General features: G+C 47.6%; 1 protein-coding gene across 1 annotated transcript in view; it reads right to left on the reverse strand.

Moving 5' to 3' along the window:
* The window catches only part of CUL4A (cullin 4A), a 635,676-nt gene that overhangs the window by 490,331 nt on the left and 123,672 nt on the right, over window positions 1-21,673 (reverse strand). Inside the window, exon 3 of the mRNA XM_069204675.1 lies at window positions 8,514-8,618. Coding sequence (XP_069060776.1) covers window positions 8,514-8,618 — 105 coding nt within the window. The remainder of the gene's footprint in view (window positions 1-8,513; window positions 8,619-21,673) is intronic.

A 21,673-nucleotide genomic window follows, 5' to 3' on the forward strand; every position in this document is an offset into this window, starting at 1 on the left:
ATGAAAACGTAGACAAAAATGGCTGTTTTTTTAACTCAATTTCAAATATTTTTTCATTTCAACTGTTATTTTCGAAAGGAAAACCTTAAAGGATCTACACAAATGACCCCTTTCTGAATTCAGAATTGTCTACTTTTCAGAAAGGTACAGTTTTCCGGGATCCACCATTGGTTTTACATCCATTTCAGTCACTAAATGGAATGAGGTTGAAGGTTTGAGGAGGATGGCCTAAAAGCGAAGGAGTTAAATACCAATACGCTTGGGGGTATGGTGGGAAAATACATCTTTTTTATTTAAACATGTCTTATTAGATTTTTTGCTTTAGTTATACAGTCACATCAAACACCCCATAGCAACATAAGGGAAGGAACAAATCCTCCCCATCACCCAACCCCTGAATATGCAGATGGGTCAGGATGTAATATATCATAATCAAAGGCATAAGAGAGATATACAACAGTGCAGATTAGTGAGCTGTCATATCAGCTGACCATATAATGGATATGACAGTAGAGATCTCAACTAAGTTAAACACAAACAAGAACAACAATGTTAACTATGACAGGCATGGTCCCAGTGTGTAGTTAACATGAGTAAGTTTGCCCCATAGTATGTATGTATGCTGATTGTGTGCTTGGTGGTTGTCTGCCGTACCAGTGGGGTGGGGTGGGGTGGGGTGGGGGTAGAGTGTGTTCCTGAAGCAGAAGGGGTCATTGGTGTGAGCTCCTCTCTAAGCCTGCGTAGGTACACAAGTATTTATTCATTTAAGAAAGTCTAGTGTCATCTTTTATACAGTCCCTGAAGGAGGGTAATGTCATCCCAGAGTGATGCAACAGAATATTTGTGGAGTCCTCTGGCTTCCTTGAGCCACAGATCCCAAGTCAGCCTAGCAAAGTATCTCAGCAAGCCGTTGCGCTAGTCCAGTCAGCATGGACACCTTCCAACGTATCGCAATTGACCACTGCACGATAAGAAAGGCCAGGTCTAGAAATGTAGTCGTAACTTGACCAGTCTTGGTGTGTCTATAAAGTCCCAGCAGACAACATTCCAGTTTATTCAGGTCCTGGCGACCTCTTGTTGGTGAGAGTGTAGCACAGACTGTGTCCCAGAAAGTCTAGGCATTGAGGCAGTCTAAGAACATATGCTTCATGTCCACGTCCGAGGCAGGACAGAGTGGGCCGGACAAGGTAGATGATGCATAAACTCTGCTGAGCCACTCCAGGATAAGGTGGGCATGATGAAGTATGTTATGTTGGATGTATTCAAAACTGGCGATGCAGGAGATTTTGTAGGCAAATATAGATTTTCGTTTTGTGCAGTCTCTCAACGTCTGACATTTTGACCTCTACAATAGCTGCACCCTATTCATGTGCATTCTCTCCGTAAAGCACTGCCATTTTGTTTGTTAAGTTGCATTGGCAATCCATCAAATGAAATACCTGTCTGAGTGCAGGTCTCATGCTCAATTACAAACAGTACAGATATGCTATTTAGTCCCAACCACTTTTTAAGTATAATTCATGGCTTTTGGCTAAGTTGTCCTCATAGTGACAGAGACAGGACCGTATCTACTTCTACTTAAAAAGTTACATAATATCTAATGTGGGCACGTTACAGTAAACGGGTGGTGTAACCTAATTTGTATTTTCCTGTAAACTACTAGATGCCAGCTTGAATATTGTGTCTACCTGGCAGCACTTACCCTTCAACCTTCACAATTAACAGAGCAGCAACCACTTCCAAAGACTCTCACAAAAAGCACAGGAGGGGAGAAAACTGTTGCCACTGGGCCTGGCCTGGACGCATTTGTGAGTTAAGATTTAGTACCAACCTTCTTCTTTCAAACTACAGGTCAATGAAAAACCTTTCTGATTACCCTTCCATACTGAAGGACTATACCACATGAAGGCTAAGGCAGTGCTTTTCCATTGTAGTTTAATGGGGATGACCTTAGAGGCAGTAATGTTGGTGGGAGACCCAGGACAACTCCGAACAGCTGACACAATTTGTCACTCCCTTAGTTTATAGGTGCATTGAGTACTGGGAAGGATTTAATGACATGTGGAACATTCCTGCAACAAAAGTGCATAAAAGTACACAAATTTATGTAGTAACATGTGAATGGTGATGAGCTGTATGTATGAGTGAGTCTGATTAATGGAGGTCAGAAGGATCAATTGTGGATGCTCCTGGGCTGACACAGCAAATGATGGAGTGTGAAGACTGTACTCCCAGACAGTGGAAGTGTATTGACTGCATTCTTGTTGCTGGAGGGAGAAGAACCAGCCACTGAAGTGAGGAGGATTGAGACAGGACTTCCTTAGAGATTCAACAAGACCTTTCGTTAGCAAGGAGCAGCTGATTTGTGTTCCTGAGTACTTTAATTTGATGGACAGTAGTATAGTGGGGCGTAAGACTGCAGTTGTGAGGTGAGGAATCTTCTTTATGAGGCATTCCTTTTGTTCTCCCCCAGATTACTCCTTCAGTTGGGTTGGTGAAAGCCAAATGCAGAAACATCACATCTCCTTATACCTCTGTTTGGGGTGCTCCTGTTCAGAGAAAGCCTCAGTGTGACCTGCATAGAGAAATATTACTATACACAGAGGCTGTTTATGTAGAGCAGCCCTGGGAGGACACCTGAAAGGAGAACCACCCTAAAACGCTTTAAAAGTTTTAGATAGTGGACCCAAACCCTATTGGCTAGCTGAGAATAAATGTGGGGCAGTGCTACCCCACTTATTGTTCCAGTTTCAGGTCATGTATGCAAGTGCTCCACAGACTACTTAGAGGGCTGCTGTGCAACCCAGGCTGGTGTCTGGATGACATTCAATCTCCCAGAGGTGAATGGACATTACCTGAAGCCTGGATCCCTTGCTAGAGAACCTTTGTACCTGCCCTAGAGGGTCTAGAAGCCTGCCTACCTGCTAAGAAAGGAAAGAAGCTTGCCTACTCAAGCACAGTGAGATCCTGCAAAAGCCACTTCAAACACAACATAAGTCGATGCAGTACCCAGTAGTACCTGTATGGCATTATGGCAGATACAAGTTTTGTGGCGGAGATCTAGATATTGTACCCTTAGGTCAGTTAAAGGGCTCTGTGTTTGTATAGAAGCTGAAGAACCCCCAGTAAAAATGAAAGGGAGGTCCTTGTGAGTTTTATAAAGGACCTGTTACAGATACTGAGTAGTAGAGACGAAAGAGTGATGGATTTAGGGGAGGTAACCGTAATAGGAACCCATAGGTAGAGTGCCGAGGCGCTGCCCCTTAGCACAGATTTCCCCAGACACACCCAGTGTGTCCCCGAACCTGCTTTTCAGTGTTATCCCAAGCGAATCTCCTCAACACCCTTCTCCTCCATTCCCTCATACCTAATTTTAGACAGAGCCACTGACATGAACTCCAAGAGTTATATACTTGACAATGTTCTCAGTTGTGGCTGTTTAAATTTTGAGCCCATACTGACAATGAACAAGTTACTTACCTTCGGTAATGCCTTATTTTGTAGAGACTATCTAGCTGCGGATTCCTCACCTTAGAACTATCCCTAAGCGTCCAACTGGATCTGGAAATTTTTCATCGGCAGTACCCCTGCAGGCCGGTAGGTGGCATCATTCGGCTCTGCGTAGCATCGTGGGAGTCATCCGTGCCAGAAGTGACGTGCACAGTGTCTATATAAGTAACACCTCAGCGAGCTGACTTCAGTTTCTTTAAGTGACTTTCCACACCAGGAGCTCAGAGCCATGAAGAACACCAACCACTGGCATGGAAAATTAGGGCCCTGAAAGGAAAACAGCCTTGACCTTAGAAATCGGTTTGCAGAGCATGGAGAACACAGTGGGTCGGTGAGAAATCTGACGCTAGAAAGAGTCTCTACCAGATAAGGCAGCACCGAAGGTAAGTAACTTGTTCATCTGATAGAGCGTTCTAGCCGCAGATTGCTTACCTTGGAATAGATACCCAAGCAATACCTCCCCAGAGGTGGGTCTGCAAACTGTTTCACATTAAAAAGTCCTGCAGGACCGAATAGGCAAAGTGCCCATCCAGAGAGACCAGACTGTCCAGTAAGTAGTGCTTGGTGAAAGTGTACAGAGAAGCCCCCATTGCTGCCTAGAAGATATCCAGGACCGGACCTCCGTGTGCTAATGCAATGGTCACAGTTTGAACTCTGGTGGAAAGAGCAGGCAAACCCTGAGGGGGTTGCTTCTTGGCAAGTGCGTAGCAGATTTTAGTGCGGGGCACGATCCATGAGAGATGGTCCTTTTCGGCACAGCCTTCCTCCTCTTTGCTGCAACGTACCCTACGTAAAATTAGCCATCAAACCAGAACTCTTTTGTGCAGTCAAGGTAGAACAACAACTCTTTTTTGGGGTCCAGTCGATGGAGTCACCCCTCTTCCTTAGAGGAATGCAGCAGAGCATAAAAAGGTAGGCAGGGCGATGGACTGGCCTACATGAAAGGGAGTGACAGCCTCCGGCAGAAAGGAAGTCCTGGTGCAGATCCAGCTTCTCTGGGAAGATGGAGAGGTACAGAGCTTTTGATGAGAAACCCTGGAGCTCAGTGACCCACCTGGGCAGATATCGCCACTAGGAAAGCCATATTGATGGTAAGAACCCAAGAGGACAGTCGTGTAGTGGGTCAAAAAGAGCATACATCAGAAATGTCAGTACCAGATAGAGGCCCAACTGAGACAGGATAAAGGGTGAAGGCTGAAACATATGTTGAAGACCTTTCAAAAATCTATTTACAACAGGGGATTTGAACAGGGAAACTGCAGAAAGGCTGACATGGCAGAAAGATAGACCTTTAAGGTGCCCAAAGCTCAGCCCTGCTAGGGAGGAGAAAGAATAAAAAGAAGGATCTGAGAAAGGGGAGCAGAGATTCAACTTGCTTTTCTGTACACAATGTCAGTAACTTGCACCAGATGCCTGTATGCAGTCTAGGTGGTCGAACATCTGGCTGCCAAGATAATATTGCACACTTTGGGCGGAAGGTCGAAAGCTGTCAACTGTTGACGCTCAATCTCCATGCATGAAGGTGAAGAGTTGACAGGTTTGGGAGAAAAGCCTTCCCCTGCTGTTGCGAAAGAAGATTCTCTCGGAGAAGCTACCTGATCAAAGGACAGGTGCCATGCTCAACAGCTCGGGGTACCAAATTCTTGGAGCCTAGTCCAGAGCGACAAGGATGACTTGGACCCAGTCACTCCTGATTTTCTTGAGAACTATGTGCAGGAGTGGTGCGGGTGGAAAGGCGCACAGGAGGCCTGAACTGCACTCAAGACAAAAAGCGTTTCTAAGTGAGAACTGCCTTGGAAGCTCCACTGCGCAGAAGTGCTGACATTGCACGTTCTGGTCAGTGGCAAACAGATCTACCCAAGGCCCTCCCCACTGCTGAAAGAGACCTTGCACCACCTTCGGGTGGAGACGCCATTTGTGATTCAGTAGGCCTCTTCGTTTGAGTTTGTCCATCCTGGAGTTCAGACCGCCCTTCAGTGTTGTACCCCCAGGAATATGCACTGACATTCAAGCCAAATGCAGAGGCGCAGGACCTCTTGACAAATGGTCTATGACCCCCCCACCACCCCACCGTGCTTGTTGCAATACCACACAGTGGTGGGGTTGTCTGTGAACACCTGCAAGAGCCTTCCCTTGATAGAGAGTAGAAAGGCTGTCAATGCCAGCTGGATCGCCCATAGCTACAGCTGGTAGATGTGGAGTCCGGATTCCACCAGTGACCAGAGCTCTCTGATTCCCACCTCTCCCAGATGGCCATATATGTTACTACTGCCAGATGTGGTTAGAGAAGAGTCTGCAGCTGACTCAATCACAGATCTTTTGCAGTTCCCTCCGAGATCTGGACCGTGTCTGAAAGATTATCCTGCTGCTGCACCCACTGAAACTTCAGGTCCCACTGTAGAGCCCAGCTGGCAGCATCACAAGCAGGATGCAGGAGGCCATGATGCCCAGCAGCCACCGAGTCAGTCTCACCGAAACCCAGGATAGCCCCTGAAACATCTATATTATAGCCTGAATATCCTGGACTCCTCATTCAGGAGGATAAGTTTGAAACTACACAGCATCCAGAATAGCTCCAATGAAAGAGAGCATCTTAGAGGGAGTCAGGTGTGACTTCAGCATGTTGATAGTGAACCCCAGCGAATGTAGGTGCTCTGCTGCAGTCTGGAGGTGGGAAATGGCTGCCTGTGCTGATCCCGCCTTTAACAGCCAGTTGTCGAGATAGAGGATATCTAGAACCCCCAATCTCGCAGATGAGCTGTAACCACCCCATCACCTTAGTGAGCATGGAAAGGGTGTTGGTAAGTCCGAAAGGGAGCACAGCAAGTTGAAAGTACTCATGGCCCACTGTGAACCGCAGGTAACGCCTAAAGACAGGCAAGACAGGAATGTGGAAATATACGTCCTGTAAGTCCAACGCTAGCAACCAGTGTCCCAGGTCAAGGGCAGACAGAATTTGAGCAAGCATGACAATTTTTAATTTCTCCTTTTTCAGGAAGAAATTGAAAACATGCAGGTCTAGGATATGACAAAGGCCTCCGTCCTTTCTGGGCACTAGAAAGTAGCTGAAATAACCACTACCAACTTCTAGCATCAGCACCCTTTCAATGGCTCCCTTAGCCAAAAGAGCAGTCACTTCCAGCCTGAGTAAGAAGAGATGGTCCTCCATCGGCCTGTCACAAGAGGGTGGCATGGGTGGAGGGGTAGTCCTGAATGGGAGGGCGCAAACCCTTCGGACAATCTGAAGAACCCAGCGATCTGATGTTATTGACCTCCAGTACTGCAGGTGATGCTGTGTCCTGCCTTTCACTGGTTGCCCATGATGGCTAAAGGGCAAACAAAAGAGGTTAGGAGGCTGCTTGGAGGGGGAGTGGTTGATGGTGCACTGCTCCAATGTCTGGCACAGCCCCACCCATGAGGTCTGGTGGTACTGCATCCTCGACCACACAGAGGCTGGGAAGCTTGCGTACCGTGGCGGGTGGGCAAATAAAAATGCAGCTGGAAGGCCCTTCTGTGGCCACGAAAGAAGCAAAAGGTGGGCATGGAAAAGTCCGAGGACCTGGTCGTAGCTCTGCTATCCTTGAAGTGCTCCAGAGCTGAGTCTGCCTTTTCTCCAATGAGACAATGGTATGTCTATAAAGCATCCCCTGAAAAGACAGTCAGCCCCTGAAAAGCTAGTCATCCTCAGCCAGGCATAAGGCCACCAACGAAGAAACCTTTCTGCCTAGCAACTCAGTCATGCTCAGGTCCAGCCCAGATTTTATTGTGAACTTGGCTGCATCTCTCCCGTCTGCCATAGCTTGGGAGAGTATGGCCTGGGACTCCGGGATCATGGGCAGCACCGGCACAAGCGTATTTGGGAGTACCTGCACAAGCATATTTGGGAGTAACGGCCCAAAAGGAATGCAGTGTTCACTGACCTCAATGCCAGACTTTTAGAAGAAAAAAACATTTTCTTCCCTAAGTAGTCCATCTTCTTGGAATCCCTATCCTGTATAGTGGTAGAGAATGTGCATGATTTACACAGGACGTGGAGACTTGAACCATCAAGCTCTCCGGGGTAGGGTGTTGTGTGAGGAAATCTGGATCCACCTGGGGCGGTGCAAAGGCAGTGGGTAATTGTCCTGTTCACAGGAGCCCCTGTACAGGGCTTGGAACAGGCCCCAAGCAGGACGTCTCTAAGGGCTCCATTAAATGGGAGAAGCTATTCTGAGGGGGTCACTACCGTCTGAATCACTTCTATTGAGGCGTTTGTTTTGAATGTTACTGAGGCCAAGCTAAGGTTGAGCAACTTGGCCACCTTTCTCACCACCATAGAAAAAGAGCCTCCCTCCCCCATTGCCACAGTAGGAGGAGAAACCGTGCCAGTGTCTGGGGAGGTGTCCAGGTCACTGGTGTCTGCCAATTCCTCATGCCGGTCCAAGTTGGGGGGGGTCTAAGGACTGGTAGTTGTTAGGGGTCCAGTGGCCCCTCCCAATCTTCCCCAAGTCCTAGCCCGTAGGAATAGGGCTCAGCCTGTGGACTGGTGAGCAAGGCTCCAGTCGGTGCCGGAGTCAGCGTTGGATGACGCCCGTCCATCTCCATGACAGGGGATGAGTCTGGGGACGAAAATTTTCCAGATCCGGTCTGATGCCTGGCGATAATTCTCTGGTAAGAAATGTTCGGCTAAAATTCTGTATAAGATATTAAAAGCAAACCTACAATTCACTGAATGATTCCCACATGACCTGAGAGCGTATTTTCTATTTCTAATTTTGAGTTGAGAAAGAATCTTATAAAAGAAACAAACAATACAAAAATAACATGTGGAAGAATGGTTAGAGTTCAAGATATCTCACAACATTCTAAAAAATGAGTAAAACATATGAGGCACTGTAAAATTTCTTTATAATGTAGCAAAGTGTCAACTTAGATTGGAAAAACAATACTCGAAGTACACATCTGGCTGAGAACATATGTTATTAGTGACAACTGTAGGTATCTCTTCGTAAATTAAAAGGATATTCTCTGAACTGCACGATCTGCGATTTGACATGCTCTTCACAAACCTGACGTAGCTGTTTGTATAGTGTAGAAGACACTTTATATGAACAAAGATTTTCGACAGCCTGCAAAAGGGGAAACTTGTCACTAAGTAAAATTAAACGAAACGTACCACATACAGTTTAGTTTAAGTATGCCTAAAACAAATTAAACTTAACAACCATGTTTAACGTTTAAGCTCGGATATAGCAAATGTTAACTTCTAGCACACAATGTTAGCTTCCTACATTTGCAAAGAAAGAAGTAAAGAGGCATTTGATTACCCTCCATCCACACGAAGTATCTAAGCGAACAGGTCAACCTACTGTATGAAAGCAAAACATTAGTTTTTGTTAACACTCATCATCAGTTTCCGACTTCCAGAAAACTCCTTCGTGCGGTGTCCTCATGGGTAATTTGAACATTCCTCATGAGATGACATCAGCGGAAAAGGCAAAACTATGTAATTTATTCTGATATCATCCTACGAGATGGGTGTGGGATCAAACGGTAATGGCACTTCCAGTACCCCGATCCCTTGTGCTATGTTAAATACATCATCACCTTCGGGTAAGTGCAACATGGGATTGAAAACTAATCCCACAGCGCGTGTTGGATCCTGGCAGCTGTGCAATGAGACCCAGCATCAGTGTTTAACTTGTGACACTCAAACAACAAAATAAATAACAGATTCACAGTAAAACACTTAGCACACTTTGGAGACAAGAAGGTTCACGCAAAAGCACACGCAATATATACAAGTATAGTACAAGCATCCCCTCAGTATGGGGAGAAAACTTCTAAAAATAAAAATAAAAAATAAAAACTAAAGAAAAGAAAATTCAAGTTTCACACACCAGGCCTTGAAATCAAGAGCGTTCTGCGTACATGCATATCCCACAGACACATACATGAATTAAAATATACGTGTACTGGCAATAATAATATTTTTTTTTTAAAAACCTTAAAACCTTTCAACATCAAGGTACCATCTCACGGACATGCACAAAATATACAAATACTTCACATGAATTCAGCCTTTAAATAACCCAAAATATTTCTCTAATTATGTAAGCATTCACATACACACATCACTAGTTTCTTGTACACTCACATCATTCTACCAACCAGTCTCAAAGAAGGATATCATTTAGTCTTTTACCGACATATTACAAGTACTAGTCATACCTAAGCATACTCTATCCTACTATTCAGAAAGACACATCACACACGTTGTACTGCGCACACAGGCACACGAGCACACTGAAGAAATCACAAGTTCTGTCGAAGAGTAAATTGGATGAGCAAATGAAACAAAACATGTTCCACCTGAGGCCCATATTTCTCACACACTCACACAGAACAACGCAAAGTACAAATCTATTTTGTACACAAAACCCATCAATGTTATAGAAATATTATAAGGTTCCTTACGTGCTACATAACATAGTACACTCTCCGCATAAAGGAGTCAAATGACAAATGCACGCACAAAAATAAATAAATATAAATAATCAAGCATTCATGGTACCAAAGGACAGAGAGACCTGTCTCTTGTCCAATTGAAAATGCACTCGCACCTACATCCACACACCACCAACAAATTGCACCATGACTATACATTCAAAAATCTCCATACACACAAATTAAGAAACGTTTCTTCTCAAAATAGTATACAAGTTCCGCAACATGAATGAGTACAAAGGAGACCATGGGAGTTTAGGAGCGAGCATGATGTGACGCCTGCTAATGTCGGAAGCGAGATAAATCCTCATTATTTACAAATTGCGGCTGATACGTGTGGGTCAATAAGAAGGCATCCCCATCTCTATATGTTTTCCTCCTGGAGAAGCAGACATTTAGGCTATGCAGAATTTCTTGATCCATGTATGACAGCATTTGAGCATCGACACAGTTTGAGACCATAAGACTATTTTAAAAAATACTCTTGTCACCACTCTTTCACATTTTTGGACTGTATGGGCACCTCATGCTTGCAAGTAAACTGGTCCAAGTCTCTCTTTGTCCCCCATGCAGGGGGTGGCGAGGCAGTGGATTGGCAGATCCATATTTCAGTCCACAGACTTAGTTTCCAATATCTTGGGAATCGTATGTATGGGCACCCAGACCTCACTAGGAGCCTCAACCGTTTGTATCTAGTATCCACTATTACCTTACTAAGTAGGCCATGTTACTGCTCAATATTCTGGGCCAGACAGACCTCTATAAGATGAAGGTCCTGCTGCATTTCCTAAATGTCATCCAAAATGAACAGTTCAGGCTTCCACAGTATTGGGTTTGTCAAGTTACAGGCCATGACCCGTTCCTTTCTCTGGATCAACCACTCGCCTTACCTTTGATAAATGTGTGCAACCCACTTCGATTGGGGCATATCCAGAGCAGACATGCACATTTATTACTGGAACTCCCAAGATGGTTGTTGTGAATGATTGGTTTACTGAGGGGGTGGGAAGACTCAGCTTTCCAGATTGAGATCTCTCTCATGGGGTAGGATGCAATGGTAGATATGATGTATAGAGCATCATCTTTCGCTCTATGTTTGAGCTTTCCAGGTTTGAAGGCCAGCCTTGTGTTGGACCGGATGGAACCAAAGACTCACCCTTGAGACTCCCCTTTGGAAAGGACGTTGGCTAGGACAATTGGCTCAATTAGAGGGCTTTAGAAAAATGGACCTCATAGACATTTCACAACCGGGGGATGTGTTGCGGGGGGTCTCACTTGAAATCATTCAAGGAGCTCTAGGCGGATTTCACACTTCACAACTCTGTTCTATAGGTACCCACAGCTCCATCATGCCCTAAGGCCAATGGCAAATTCCTTGATAATGTTCCGGAGTATAACCCATTGGAAGCCAAAATCCTTATGGGGCCCAAAGGGAAAGGAGGTATATCCCACATTTATAAATCCTTAGTCATTAACTCTCCAGATCTCTTTGTGCTGAAGAAAGCCAGATGGGAGTCGTGGGTGGGACCCTTTGACAACAGAAACTGGAGAAACATCAAAATGGCACCACAGGTTCTGGCGATCTTGAGACTTCAGATTATCCAAATGGAACACCTGCATATTACCTATTTTACGGCAATACGGCTGTGGTGGACCGAAGCGCACCCAACCAACATCCTTCAGGTGCTCAGAGGGGAGCGTCGTTTTTTTCTCGTGTAGTCTGGAAGTGCCCCATGATTACGAAGAATTGGGCTGCTATCTTTATCATCCTGTCATGGGTTTTTAGAGAAACCCTTCGACCCCGTCCCTTAAATCGAACTACTGGGTCACTTGGAGGACCTGGGAGGCTAGAGGGGGTGTGGGCTCTGGTAGGGCTGAGCACCTGGATAGCAAAATGAGATACTGCCCATGTTTGGAACTCCGCTAATACTCCCCTCCTGGGCGCCATGGACTGGTGTGCAATATTGGAGGGACCTACTGTTACGACCCTGTCGTCCCATTTCTAGGGGGCGCTGTAAGGGGACTGTCGGAAGCCTGGGAATCACCTTCAACACTTATCTAGAGTCCCTTGCTGACTCCTGTTTGTTTCTCTTTTCTCCATGGTACACTTGTATAGTACTACATTTGCTTCCTGGGACTGCAAATCCCATAATGCACAGCCTGGTAGTCAGGAAAGCCCGGATTCTGTTTCCTATTGTTTTCTATAGGAAAGTCCAGTTGCCCCTTTTCACAGGATCCTCTCCTCCAGGACTTGCAAGTGTCTGAAACTAACACACATGACACCTCTCCTGTGCAGCCCAGCTTGGAACAGCTTATAAGCAGCCATTTCCTCAAGATCCCCGTCGTGCATTGGACTTTGATTCCTTTGTGTTACAGACCCTTTGTCAGATGGTGTTCCAGTTTTGTTCCTGTTCTGTTCCAGCTTGATCCTGTTTCCTGTTTCTCTGCCCTGCTCCTAATTGTTCCAGCCAGAGTCTGCTCTCTATCTCTTAGCCTTGTACCGGTTTGTTTCTTCTAGAGCCTGCTCCCTGTTTCTCTGCCCTGCTCCTGCCTTGTTTCAGCCTGAACCTTCTCTCTGTTTTCCAGTCCTGTTTACTGGTAATTTCCTACTCTCTGTATTCCAGCCCTGTCCTTGCCTGTTCCAGCCAGAGCCCGCTCTCAGTTTCCCAGTCCTGTCTCTGTTTGTCCCAGCCAGACGTTTGCGCCCTGTTTTCAAGTCCTAGTCCCACCTTTGCTTCAGCCTGAGCCTGTTCCTAGTTCTTGCCTCTGCCTCTTAGTTTGTTCCCTTCTGTTTCTGTTTCTTCTTGGTTATTTGTGTCTGGTAAGTGTTCTATCAGTCTTCACCAGTGTATAATTGTCCTCCTTTGTTCTGGGGTTGGCTCCTGGTTTCCAGGAGGCAATTCTAGCCCCCACCCTTGTCCAGTGTCATACGTTGTCTTTCATGCCTAACAGTGACAGTGTGCTATTGCTGTTTTCTCAGGACTCGCCACTGTTTCCAGTTGGACCTACAAGAGCATGTCTTATGTATGTAAGTACTTTCCTTGTCTGTGCTCTGGGGTCCAGAGACCGAATCACTTCTGCTGCCTCCTTTCTATGGGGCTGGCAGGGTGACTATCTGTAAGAGCAAACTGCACAGAGGCATTGACATTCCCTGTCACTGTGAGAGGTTCTGCGCCTTACTCTGTGTACAACCCCAGCGTGTTTGTCCATTAGTAATCTGCTTCCTGTTTGTTCACACAAGGGTTGCTCTGCTTTTATTTTCCTGTGCCTGTTCATAGCTGTCCTTTCCGTGTATGCCTTTAGCCGCTCTTCTTCCCCAGTATACTACCTCTTTAGGATATTCGGTGACCTCAAGGGGTGTCCCAAACAGAGTCCTGATCAGACCCGCCCAAAACCGTGACACCTACTGATGCGACGGGTGGCTGCCCCCAAAAGCACAAGAAAATCTGTAGGAAATGGTGGGAACACTGTAGGCTGCAGTGACCGTTAAGATGCTCTATAATGTCCGCCACATTTTCTCGCTAGCATTTTACAATTTCTTTATACTGCAAAATCAAAAACGGTCACAAATGGAAATAGGCTTTTTGATTGCAAAGAAACCCACAAATGTTTACACAGTCTTTACACCTCCAGTACTTATGTTTAGAGAAAAGTAACACCTCTGTTTGGACAAAAATGTCATGCTCTGATCTCCAAACAGCTGTGCATAATTTAAAGAATCAACCCATCCTCAAAAACATACTTAACAGTTTACCTTAATATTAACAATCTGATAGAGACTTCTAGTTGCAGATTCCTTACCTTAGAATTTCCCCCCAGGCGTCAGACTGTATCCGGAGATTTTTTTCTTCGAGCAATACCCTTGTGCGTCAGTTGGTGGCGTCGGTCGACTTTGCAGGCGTCGTGGTCGCCGTGATGACATCAGGAGTAGTACATTGACGCCGCCCTCACGCAGTGACGTCAGTTCTTTTCTTTCTGTGCCACGCGCTGATCCAAGAGAGAGCTACCCTCAGCTATTTTGTGGCCGAATTCAACCGTTTTGTCAAACTTTTTTGGTGCGACCTTTGGTGCATCGAGGATGTCCCCAAAGACCGGGTTCATGCCGTGCGAGGACCGCCACCGCATGATGTCTGTGACAGACCCTCATCGTGCCTCGAGAGCGACCACAACCCGAAGTAGTGCTCCGAGTGCCGGGCAATGCATCTGAAGGCTTTGAGGGAGCGGTCCCTAAAGCCGATGGCAGCCCGGCACTCGACTCCGCGTAGATCCCGATCTTGCTCAAGAGGAAGGTCTCGAGATCGGTCGCGGAGCCATCACCACTCGTCTTCTTCGAAATCTTCGGGTCAAGGTAAGAAGAAGAAGTCCCATCGCTCTCTGACTTCACCCCGTCGCTCGGCTGACGTGACGCGGGCCGAGCGTCCACAAACTAGGCCTCCGTCCTCGGAGCCTACGTCTGGGTCGACTCCGCACTTCAGAGTTTCCCGGAGCCGGAGTGGCCCCCGCCCAACTCACGGAGTTCTACGAGGCCATGCGCTTCATCTTTGGGCATGCCGACCCAGATACGGCGCCTTCGGGCCCAAGGGCCTTGGCTGAGGGTTCCGCGCTGGCGGCTTTGGCCCTGGCCACAGAGGTCGCCTCGGGATCTGTGCACGGATCCTCACCGATGCCAGTCGCACAGTCGAGACCTTCCCCGGCACTGGGTCATTTAGGGATGCTTCAGACGTCGGTAGTGCCCACTATCGACGTCGACCCAATTCTCATTCCTGACGACTCTGAGTCGGAGCGGCGTCGGCTGCGCCATCGGCTTCGGTGGGCCCCATTCGCCTGAGGTTGGATTCTGACCCATTTTCCTATGGGTACGAATATGGGGAGGAATTGGAGGGGTCCCTGGACCCTTATGAACACCAGGAAGACCCTACTATGTACTGGGCACATGACTTGGGCGAAGCCAGTGGTCTTGATACTTCTCCTGATGCTGGCATGCTTTCTCCTCCTACTGTGGCTACGGCGGAGGAAGCTACCTATGGTATGGTGGTTAGTAGGGCGGCTGAGGTCCTTGGCCTTGAGCTACCTACTGTCGAAGTCAGGTCTAACCTCCTGACGGAGGTGCTTCAGCCTGGAGCTTCTACGTCTGAACCCCTTCTCCCTTTTAATGAAGCCCTCACTGGCGTCCTTTTGGGTACATGGTCCAAACCCAACACAGGGGCTCCTGTGAACAGGACTATCGCTCGCCGCCATCGGCCTGCGCCGAATGACCCAAAGTTCCTGTCCTAACATCCTACCCCTGAGAGTCTTGTTGTCCAGGCATCCTCTTCTTCTGGCGTGTTCCCTTCCGCCCCCCTAGATAGGGAATCCAAAAGGCTGGAACAATTTGTTAAGAAGTTATTTTTTTCCTCCAGCCTCTCGCTGCGGTCTGTGAACACCGTATGTCTTTTGGGCCGGTATTGCCACTCACTGTGGGATACAGATGCACAAGTGCTGCCGCAGATACCGGAGGAGGCCCGTGCTATCGTCTCCCAAGCAGTCAAAGATGGGAGAGACGCGGCAAAGTTTACGATCCGTTGTGGGCTGGATACGACCGACTCTCTGGGCAGATCGGTTGCAACGACAGTGGCCTTACGGCACCATGCCTGGTTACGTACTTCTGGCTTCTCGGGGGATGTCCAACAGTCACTCATGGACATGCCCTTTGGTGGCACCCGTCTCTTCAGAGACAAAGCGGACTCTGCCTTGGAGAGGTTCAAGGAGTCCCGGGCTACGGCTCGGTCCCTTGGCCTTTCTGCCGCCACACGCCCCCCACAGTCCACTTTTAGACCCTTTCGTGGCCACGGAAGGGGCGCCCTGTCGCGTCCTCAATCCAGCCACCGGGCCATGCACGCTGGACAGCCTATGCGTGGCCGGGTGCGCGGAATCCCACGTGGTCGTGGGACAGGGAACCCGAGGTATGTCCAGTCCACCTCTGCCCCCGCAGCAGCCTCCAAACCTTCCTAGTCCGTCCCCTCACTCCCGCCCAGTTGGTGGCAGAATCTGCCATCACCTGCCCCACAGGGAACATATAACCACAGACAGGTGGGTTTTGCAAATAATTTGGAAGCTATCCACATACAAGGAGTCTATTCAAGACATTCTAGACAGACCAAATGTACTTAACATTTCCTGGTTTAACCACATCTCAAAATGGTTTCATAGATTGGGTCTTAGTGAGTTTTGGAGTCATCCAGAAAGTATAAGGAAGGATCAGAAGAATCATCTGAAAACTGTTTACTGGATACATGTCAGGGAAAACTATCTGCTGTGCACAACACACGGCAGATTGACGTCACAATTCTTTGACTTTAAATGGTATCCATATTTGGAACCATTTATGGATACAATTCTTGATCCATTAAGTAAGAGTCTATATATTCAGTTCAGATATGGTTGTCTGCCTCTTAAGTCCTATGGCAGTACGCGGAGTACGATCCCAAGTCCTGACACTTGCCCGAGCTGCAATCAAATTTCGGAATCTATTGTACATTTCATGTTTATATGCCCTGCTTATTTGATTGCGCGTCGGAAGTGGTTACGATCTGTGTGCAGTAATATGGGGACAAGACACTGTATTGTTGCCTTAAGGATCATGATGAGGGAAACTTCTCTCCCTCTATCTTGTGCGGTCAGCAAGTATATTGTAGCTGCTTGGCATATACGTACAAAACTTTTGGGGAAACAATGATAATGAGGACCAAATGCTTAAAGTGTTTTAGCTGCCAAATTTTAAATACACACCTAGACTGAAAGAAAACCCCATGTTTAATTTAAATGTTAGGTATTAGGGGGTTAGGTGTCTTTTTTAAGGAAAATAATTTTATGTGTTTTAAGGCTGACATATATGTTTTTATCTCTTTCTTATCTTTTTTAATCTAACTCTTATTTGCTCTTTTATTTAAACGTTGGTTGTTTTGCTTTTATGGTTGAAAGTAACCGAATAAAGCTATGTGTTGATGATGATGATGAATTCGGAAGGGCTCCTCCCTCCCTTTCGAATCTGCAACACCACACATGCCACCATCCTTCCATCCCCTTTCGGAGGATCATTTGGTGCTTCTACGCCAGGAAGTCGCAGCTCTCTTGGCCAAGGGAGCTGTAGAAAGGGTCCCTGTGCCAGAAGTAAGTCGTGGTTGTTATTCCCACTACTTTCTGATACCAAAGAATGACAAAGGCTTGCGCCCTATCCTAGATCTCCGGGACCTGAACTACTCCACTACTCCCTCAAGATGGAGAAGTTCAAAATGCTCATCCTGGCTCAGGTTCTGTCTGCCTTAGACCCAGGAGACTGGATGGTAGCATTGGACTTGCTTATTTCCACAGCCCCATCCTGCCTGCCCACAGACGTTACCTACGATTCGCGATAGGTCACAAGCACTTTCATTTTACCGTGCTCCCTTCCAGGCTTACCAGTGCCCCTCTGGTGTTCACAAAAGTGATGGCGGTGGTTGCAGCTCATCTGCGCAGGTTAGTGGTCTAAGTCTTCCCCTACCTAGACAACTGGCTGTTGAAGGCGCCTTGGCCCCAGACAGTGGTCTCACACCTCCAGACTACAGCGAACCTCCTGCACCAGCTGGGGTTCAATATCAACGTGCCGAAGACACACCTGACTCCCTCTCAGACGCTCCCTTTCATCGGAGCAGTTCTGGACACAGTGTGGTTTCTGGCTTATCATCCCCAAAAGCGAGTCCAAGACATTCAGGATATGATTCCAATCTTTCAGCCTTGGTCTTGGGTTTCGGTGAGGCAGACTCTGAGGCTGCTGGGCCTGGTTCCCTGTCTCTCTCAACGCCAGAGCAGATGAACTCAGCCGCCGACGCACTGTCGATCACGAATGGCGTCTCCATCCGGAGGTGGCGCACGGTCTCTTTCTCAAGTGGGGAGAGCCTTGGTTACATCTGTTCGCCTCCGCAGAGAACGCGCAACCTCCTTTACGCCTTCCCACCTATCCCTCTTCTGCCCAGAGTTCTCAAGAAAATCAAGAGCGACCGGGCCCAAGTTATCTTGGTGGTTCCGGATTGGGCTCGAAGAGTGTGGTATCCAGAGCTATTGAGCATGTCCATCGATCCTCCACTCAGACTGCCTCTTCGGGCAGATCTTCTGTCGCAGCAGCAGGGGAAGGTCCGCCACCCAAACCCGTCCAACCTCCGTCTTCATGCGTCGAGATTGAGCAGCAACAGTTGATGGCATTGCCCTTCCACCCGAAGTCTGCAATGTTATCTTGGCAGCCAGGCGTCCATCGACTAAAACTGTATACGCCTGTCGTTGTAATAAATTTGTGGCATGGTGCACCAACAAATCTGTTGACCCCCTATCTGCCCCTCTTTCAGAGGTTCTTCTATTCATTCTTTCCTTAGCCCAGCAGGGCTCTGCATTGGGCACCCTTAAGGGGTATCTGTCTGCCATTTCCGCCTTTCTTAGGCTTCCTGATCAGCCCTCACTCTTTAAATCTCCTCTTGTGAGTAGGTTCTTAAAGAGGCTCACCCACATATTTCCTCCCACTCCCTTCATCATGCCTCAGTGGGATCTTAATCTTGTGCTTACTTACTTGATGTGTACCCCCCCTTTGAGCCTATGCATAATTGTCCCTTACGGCTCCTCACATTCAGAACTGTCTTTCTCATTGCCATCACCTCTGCTTGCAGGGTGAGTGAGCTTCAGGCCCTTTCTTCAAAGCCTCCATACTTGTCCGTGCATCCGACAAAGTGGTGTTACGCACAAGGGCTTCCTTCCTTCCTAAGGTGGTTACACTGTTTCATGTAGGCCAGTCCATCACTTTGCCTACCTTCTACGCACCCCCACATCCTTCCCATGAGGAGGAGAGACTCCACCGTCTGGACCCAAAAAGAGCGTTGGCGTTCCATCTCAATTGTACTAAAGACTCCTGGGTGGACGATCAATTCTTTGTTGGCTATGTGGGTGCAAAGAACGGAAGGCGGTGCAGAAACATACCATCTCTCGATGGGTGCTTCTTTGCATCAAAATGTGCTACGCTTTGGCGAAAAAGCAACCTCCTGACGGCTTGCGGGCTCATTCTACCAGGGCCACTGCTGCATCCACTGCGTTAGCACGCAGAGTTCCTGTCCTGGATATTTGTCAGGAAGCTACGTGGGCGTCTCTGCACACGTTTGCTAAGCATTACTGCCTGGACAGTCAGGTCCGTCGGGACAGCTACTTTGGTCTTTCGGTCCTGCAGGACTTTCTAGTATGATCTTAGTTCGCAGGCCACCACCGAGGATGGCATTGCTTGGGTATCTACTCTAAGGCAAGGAATCTGCAACTAGAAGTCTCTATCAGATGTACAAGTTACTTACCTTCGCTAATGAAATATCTGGTAGAGACATATTATAGTTACAGATTCCTTACCGCCCACCCATCCTCCCCGCTTGCAAACTGATTTCAAGGGACAGGGATTCCCCTTGGATTCCTGCTAATAACAAAGCGACAGAAAAACTCCTAACTGCTCTTTTTAAAGTAGCTCAGTAACCCTTTTTCCACGCCCGCTCTTACAGTTATGTCAGGTGTCAGCAGCAGATTACTTGACAAAAGTTATTCTAACTATTGCAGCACCCAACCATCCCTCACCCTGTAGCCTTGCAAACACATTACCAGCGCCCTTCTCTCTGCTCGCATCCACATGGAAGCAACTTTCTAACTTTCAAATGAAAATGAAGATTCGTCGAGTGATCTGCGGCTAGCTATGCTTCCCAGAGGTTCCTGTGTGTTGCCTGTTGCAGGCCTGACTGCCACAGAATGAACCTGAAGAGGCGTTTTTAATAAAAGGTGTCCGAGTAAAGCATGCAAATACATTTACATTGAATGCAGGATTAATTTGTCACTCCCTAAACAGCCCTCTAATTAGATCTTTTGAAATGACTTCAAGGCACACAGGATTATTAATTTCTAATATTTCTACAAATTCAACGTTATTCTAAAATGTATAAACAAAGTGAAGCATATGAACAGAAATCACTAAGCAAGGGTTGGCTGGTTCCTACTCTGACCCCTTTGATCTCAGAGGTGACAAAAAGCAGGGGTCTCTATTGTTCCTTTTGTATTTTGAGGGAGCTGACCTTGTTGAAAACTATTGAGAGGTATTTCAAGCAACAGATGTATCATACAGATGGACACTATGGGGGAGAGGAAATATAAATTTGATTTAATATGCAGACAACACAGAGAATATCCTGGAAGGCCCTGTAAGATGCTAACTAGAATTATTATTTGCAATTCAGGACCTTTTTCATTAAATACAAAATAAGCTGGCATAAGGGTGAAGTTCTATGAAAAAGAAATCTTGGAGTAGATTTAAAGAATTGTAATATTAAAATTCAGTCGAATACACACAAGTGAAATATCTAGGGAAAAAGCAGAAAAATCAATCAAAATTAATTTGTAGAGCGCGCTACTCAGCCGTGAGGGTCTCAAGGCGCTGTGGGAGGGGAAAAAGGGGGGGTGGAGGGGTGGCAGGGAGGGTCACTGATCGAACAACCATGTCTTGAGGTTCTTTCTGAAGACCAGTAAGTCGAAAGGTCGGTGGGGAGGGAGTTCCAGGTTTTGGGGGCGAGGTAGGAAAAAGACATGCCTCCTGTGGTGGTGCACTGGATGCGGGGGACCGTGGCTAGGGTGAGGTCGGCTGATCGGAGGTTGCGTGTGGGAGTGTGGAAGTTAACTCTTTCATTGAGGTAGGTTGGGCCGGTGTTGTGGAGGGATTTGTGTGCGTGGATGAGGATCTCACCCCCAAGCCAACGGACCAGGCACGAAACCTGGGCTTCATCCTGGACTCCTCCCTCTCGATGACCAAACAAGTCAACGCCGTCTCGTCATCCTGTTTCAACACCCTGCGCATGATCCGAAAGATCTTTCGTTGGATCCCCACCGAAACCAGGAAAACGGTCACCCAGGCGCTCGTCACCAGCCGACTGGACTACGGGAACGCCCTCTACGCAGGAACCACAGCCAAGCTTCAGAAAGGACTCCAGCGCATACAGAACGCCTCCGCATGACTCGTCTTGGACATCCCCCGCCACGCCCACATCTCCGCCCACCTGAGAGACCTGCACTGGCTCCCCGTCAACAAGAGAATCACGTTCAGACTCCTCACCCACGCACACAAGGCTCTCCACGACCTGGGCCCCAAGTACCTCAACAACCGCCTCACCTTCTACACGCCCACCCGCCAGCTGCGATCGACCAGCCTCACCCTCGCCACTGTACCACGCATTCGCAGAACCACCGCCGGAGGAAGATCCTTCTCCTACCTGGCGGCCAAGACATGGAACTCCCTCCCCATCCATCTACGGCAGACCCAGGACCATCTCTCCTTCAGGAAGCAACTCAAGACCTGGCTTTTCGAGCAGTAATGGAACCCCACCCCCCCCCTACCCAGGGCCTTGAGACCCTTGCGGGTGAGTAGCGCGCTATATAAATTGTTGATTGATTGATCTTGAATGTGATTCTCTTGTCTATGGGGAGCCAGTAAAGGGTTTTGAGGTGTGGTGAGATTCGTTCGTGGCTAGGGAGGCTAAGGACGAGGCGTGCGGCTGTGTTCTGGATTCTCTGAAGTTTGCGTTTGAGTGTGGTGCCGGTGTAGAGGGCGTTACCGTAGTCCAGTCTGCTGCTGCTGAGTGCGTGGGTGACTGTCTTTCTG

Source organism: Pleurodeles waltl, chromosome 8, assembly GCF_031143425.1.
Source record: "Pleurodeles waltl isolate 20211129_DDA chromosome 8, aPleWal1.hap1.20221129, whole genome shotgun sequence".
In the NCBI taxonomy this organism is placed as follows: Eukaryota; Metazoa; Chordata; class Amphibia; order Caudata; family Salamandridae; genus Pleurodeles; species Pleurodeles waltl.